At 28.3% G+C, this 5,844-nt stretch overlaps 1 protein-coding gene across 1 annotated transcript in view; it reads left to right on the forward strand.

Annotated features, from left to right (window-relative positions):
- Positions 1 to 598: 598 nt before the first annotated feature.
- Positions 599 to 5,844, forward strand: part of LOC120067912 (non-specific phospholipase C3-like) — a 6,972-nt gene continuing 1,726 nt past the window's right edge. Inside the window, exons 1-3 of the mRNA XM_039019540.2 lie at positions 599 to 1,426; positions 4,176 to 4,585; positions 5,630 to 5,800. Of these exons, the coding sequence (XP_038875468.2) occupies positions 768 to 1,426; positions 4,176 to 4,585; positions 5,630 to 5,800 (1,240 nt within the window). The 5' untranslated portion in view covers positions 599 to 767. The remainder of the gene's footprint in view (positions 1,427 to 4,175; positions 4,586 to 5,629; positions 5,801 to 5,844) is intronic.

The raw sequence follows: 5,844 nt of genomic DNA on the forward strand, positions 1-5,844 counted from the left end.
AAATTTTTCAAATTAGAATTTTTAACCCAAGTTTTCAAAATTTTACTTAGTTTTTGAAAATATTGGTAAAAAGTAGATAACATAACAAGAAATTTAGGCTCTATTTAGAAACTATTTAATTTTTTATTTAATTTTATTTTTTTAAAATTAAGTCTATAAACACATATCATTTTCATCTATTGGTTTATGTATCTTGTTGTCTAGATTAAAATTGATTTCAAAATCAAAGGAAAATCTTGAAAAATACTAAAAAAAAAAAAAAGGAAATTTAACTTTTTTTTTTTTTTGAAAATGCACTAAAAGTTTAAATGTTTATATAAAAATTATAAAAATTATATTCTTTTTAGAGAATAAGAATAATTTTCAAAAAGCAAAAATTAAAAAAAAAAAAGAAAAAAAGAAAAAAAAAGAAAAAGAGGGAATGGTTATCCTTAAAGTTAAGTTGAGATATTTATAGATTTGATTTTCAAAAACTAGAATCTAAAAATGAAATAGTTATCGATGGATTTATTAATTTGTACTTATTTAGAAATTTGTTTATAAAAGAAAAAAAAAAATAAATGTGATATTTATACTCGCAAAATTAGTTCCTACAAGCAAGATATTTGTGATTACTTATTCGCACGTATATAACTTCCCCAAGGACGGACGTCTTTCAAAACGCAACAAATTAAAATTTAAAAAAAAAAAATCCGTTGCTGAAAGAACTTCACGTCGCTTCTTACTTCTCTCTCTCTCTCTCTCTCTCAAATTCCCCTTTCTAAAAAATGTCCCCGGAAATCACCCCCACTGGCGGCGGCGACGACGGTGAAGCCTCTGCAAATCCGATCAAGACGATCGTCATTCTAGTCCAGGAGAATCGATCCTTCGACCACATGCTCGGCTGGATGAAAACTCTAAATCCACAAATCGATGGCGTTACTAACCAATCTCAATTCTCCAACCCTATATCCACCTCCGATCCAAATTCACCTTCTCTTCCTTTCGGAAACGCTTCCGCCTTCGTCGATCCCGATCCCGGCCACTCAATCCAAGACATCTACGAGCAGATTTTCGCACAGCCGTGGTCCGACGATCTCCATCCCCTGCCTCCGCCGACTATGCAAGGCTTCGCACAGAACGCCGAGCGGATCCAAAAAGGAATGTCCGCCACGGTGATGAACGGATTCAAGCCGGAGGCGGTGCCGGTGTTCAAAGAGTTGGTGGCTGAGTTCGGAGTTTGTGACCGGTGGTTCGCGTCGGTGCCGGCGTCGACGCAGCCGAATCGCCTTTTTGTGCATTCGGCGACGTCGTTTGGACTGACTAGTAACGATACGAAGCAGTTGATTGAAGGACTTCCGCAGAAAACGATCTTCGAATCGTTGGAGGAAGAAGGCTTCAGTTTCGGGATTTATTATCAGTATCTTCCGGCTACTCTGTTTTACCGGTATGTTCGATCGCTTCTGTTTCAGCTTCTTCATTCTCATATATATATATTTTTTTTTTCCAATTTTAGTTCAGAAATTACCTTTCTCTCCCTGCATTTTTTCTTTCCTTCCAAATATTGTTTTTTCATCGTTATTGTTTGAAATTTTCTTGAGAGGTTATTTGGACGAAATGTTGATAAAATATAGTTGTCAGGTTTCAATTAAGTTATTTATAATTTTTTAATAAATTATTATTATTATTTTTTTATAATTTATTAGTTTTTAAGAATTTTTTTCGTTATTTTCAAATTGGAAAAAATAATAGAGAAAATATGAATATGTTTTTTTAATTATAATTTTATATTTAATCCACTATATTCAACGATTAAAATATCCAAAACCCCAACTGATAATGTCAATATATCCGGCTAATATATTTAATTAAATCTAAAATATATCAATAAAATTAGCTTATGTATCGTTATCATTACTACATTTGATAAGATATTAGAGAAGAGAAAAAAAATAGCGTCAGAGAATTGTTTTCAAAAGGAAAAAAATGTTGGTGAGCTTTTTCCTAGACAGGTATACTCCAATTCTTTAATGAATAATTTTATAACCCTTGTAAGAATTAATCATCTTTCGTTGGTTATGCCTCTACTTGTGATGGGGATATTTTAATCCGTAATTAACTAAGAGCAAAACTTTGAGTAACATAATTTTTTTTTTAAAAGTGTTAAATCTTTATTTAGTTCAAATAAGTGGAGAAGTGGGATTCATTTATAATTACAAATATAACATTAAAAAAAAAAAAATACTTAGATACATTTTCAACTGTATATATTTTCATGCATCTCACTAAATTATTCAATCATAATTTTTCATATGATAACTTATTTTTATTTTTTTTAATATTTTAATTCATTTTTTATGTGAATGATGAGAGGATGAAACATAGAAATATTACCCTAATATATATATATATATATTCTTTGAGATATCATATATCATATATGTCATATGTGAGATATTAAATTAGAAGATTAAAGATAATATAATAATAGTAATAGGCTCATCAGTTTACATCATAATTAAAATATGCTTTTAATGGTTTTTTACAATGTTTTTTAAATGTTAATTTGCATTTTAAGTATTATTTATTTAGTATTTTATTAGGGTATATGTATTAGATTTACAATGACCTTAAACTATATTTTTTTAAGCATAATAAGGCAAAAAATATCCTCGTGTAAAAGTATCAAACAAGGACGAATTTTCATAATTAGCTATCAAAGTGGAATAATTAGACGATATGTTACCTTGCCACCATGCAGAAAGGTATATTTATATCATTTGCCATTAATAAATTAAGAACCAATGTATAATTAAAGTAAAAAGGAAATAATTAAAGTGAACAAGTCGACTTAAATTATTATAATGATTCAAATCACGAAACCTTTTTGAAAAATATAGTAGAAACATGATGTCATAATATGACGGATGGAATAAATGTCGTTCATAATTACAGTCAAAGATATTTAGTTCAACTGCCATAGTATAGATTGATGATTGATTCAAATCAAATTCCCCATCCGATTATACTAAAAAAAATCCCGAACCTTCTTGGCCAATTGAATACTCTGGTAATTTTCAAATTTATTTTTATGGCTTTAATAAATATGAAGCGAGAATCCAAACTAAATTATGATAAGTTTCCCTTCTTTTAAATATTTTATAAATTACATATATATTAAAAATAGTTTTGTACAAAAAAAATCTTTAAAATAATTTGTGTTTGATAAATTTACAAACCACTCTCTCTCGAGTTGATATTTTTCTTCTATAATTGATAAATTATCAAATAAGTTTAGGGGTGTTTTCAAATTTAGATAGATTGTGATAGACATTTACCAATATATCTATTGCGGTCTATCACCTAGTGATAAATGTCTATAGTTGTCTATTATTGATAGACAATGACATTTTGCTATATTTATAAAATTTCAATATTTTATAGTAATGATAAAACTTAGGATAAATAGTTATTTTTAGTTTCTGCCATTTTATTTTAATTAAATATCTAATAAAAGTTTAAATACACTTTGAAATCTAAACAAGATCCCCTACACGTGGCTTCAATTATTTTCAATTATTTGCCATCTCTACTCATTATATAATTGAAGGAAAATATAGATGTGGTATTGACTTTGTATTCAATAGTTTAAAGAAAAATAATTCTATAATACTGGAAATATTCAAAATTTAATCGATTTATTAAACATAAATTTAAATTTTATATTCAATGGAAAATTTAATATTTAAGGGAAGTTCTAGTTCTTTCAAAATGGTATTTAGTAGCAAGGAGTTATACACCATTTTTTATTTCTATAATATGTAAAATTTGTTCAATTTTTCAGTATTTATATTTCCAATTATTCAATTTTAGTCTTATACTTCCAATACATCTTAAAATTAGGTCTCCAATGCTAATTATTATTGATTCTTTAAAATCCTTTGATTATCTATTAATATTTTTACTATAAATATTGAAAATATATTCATCTACTATATTTCTTTACCTCTATTATTGTTATTTAACCAATTTTAATAAAAATTAATTTTGAGCATTAAATTTAGATTTATTGAAATTACGACCAAAATTGGAATTACATGGTATAACCAAAATGATAGTTTAATATATATACTATCATATCATATCCTTCCATTTAGTATTAATTTCAAACGAAATAACATTATTTTTTGATATAGGAATTTAAGGAAACTGAAATACATAAAGAACTTCCATGTTTTCGACATCGATTTCAAGAGAGATTGCCAAGAAGGAAAGTTACCAAACTACGTAGTGATAGAACAGAGATACTTCGATTTAGCATCACTACCTGGAAATGATGATCATCCTTCCCACGACGTTTCAGAAGGCCAAAAATTCATCAAACAGGTCTATGAAGCTCTGCGATCCAGTCCACAGTGGAACGAAATCCTGTTCGTGATCACCTACGACGAGCACGGCGGTTTCTTTGACCACGTCCCTCCGCCTTCCACCGGAGTTCCCAATCCCGACGGCCGACTCGGCCCTCCGCCCTTCAATTTCAAATTCGATCGCCTCGGAGTTCGGGTTCCGACAGTCTTCGTCTCTCCTTGGATTGAACCCGGAACAGGTATTTTTTTTGGTTTCTGAATTTCTGAATTGTTATTTACTGGCTCTGTTTGTATAAAGATTTTTGGTGTTTCACAATTCAAAAATTCGAATCAAAATTATTTGCAAACGACTGTGTGGTTTTGAACTTTCTTTTAACGAAAAATTAGACTGAATTGCAGAAGTAAACTAAAGGCTATCGGTTTGATAACGTTAGAAATTTATATTTATAGTTCTCTCAATATGTTTTTTTTTTTATCTTCTGAAAAATAACATTAAAAAAAAAAGAACAATAATAAATAATTAAAAAAAAACTATATTTTTTAAATTTTAAATCTCGGCTTGAATTTCAAAAATTCAAAAATATCATTAGGGAGTCCATAAAAATAAGGTTTATAAACTTAATTTTTTTTAACGAGTATCAAACTAATCATAATTTAACTTTGTTATATTATGAGTTTTTTTAACTAATAAATTAAGAAAATCTTAAAATTTATTAGCAAAAGTTTATATATCATTGAACTTTTATTTTATTGACTAAATATGTGAAAGGTTTAAAATGTAAGAAAAATATTTTTTGAGAATTTTTTACCGATAGAAAAAATGTCAAACTATTTACATAAATAGTAAAAAAATATTGATAGATTTTTATCAATATCCTGATGAACTTTTATCCGTCTGGATCAAAGAAATTAAAATTTTGTTATTTTGTGTAAATAGTTTTCCTTATTTTCTATTTTTGAAAAATTCGTTTATTATTTTTAATATTATTGTAGAATATTTAATGAATTTATTTATGATTTTACAATTGAATTGAAGTATCAATTCACTAACCGTGTAACTTTAGAAATGTCGACATATTGATGACAATTTAATATCATTGATGTGTAAACATATAATTTGCCAAATTGGTTGTCGAAATTATATTTTTCCATCCAACATGTTCAAGTGATATATGTTCATCTTCATATACAAAATAATAACTGATTAGCACATAAAAAGATTGTGTAAAATTTTTAGTACAACATGATAATGTAAATTGAGAAAGACAGTATGTAAAATGCAGTGGTACACAGGCCGTCAGGGCCGGATCCGACGTCGGAGTTCGAGCATTCGTCAATTGCTGCGACGGTGAAGAAGATTTTTAGTCTAAAACAGTTCTTGACGAAGCGTGACCAGTGGGCCGGCACCTTTGACATTGTTCTCAACCGCCACACCCCTAGAACAGATTGTCCAGGTTTGTTTTTATTTATTTCTTTATTTATTTTTAACTTCCTTCTC

Source organism: Benincasa hispida, chromosome 12 (assembly GCF_027475165.1).
Source record: "Benincasa hispida cultivar pf3 chromosome 12, pf3_genome.v1.1, whole genome shotgun sequence".
NCBI classification, from domain to species: Eukaryota; Viridiplantae; Streptophyta; class Magnoliopsida; order Cucurbitales; family Cucurbitaceae; genus Benincasa; species Benincasa hispida.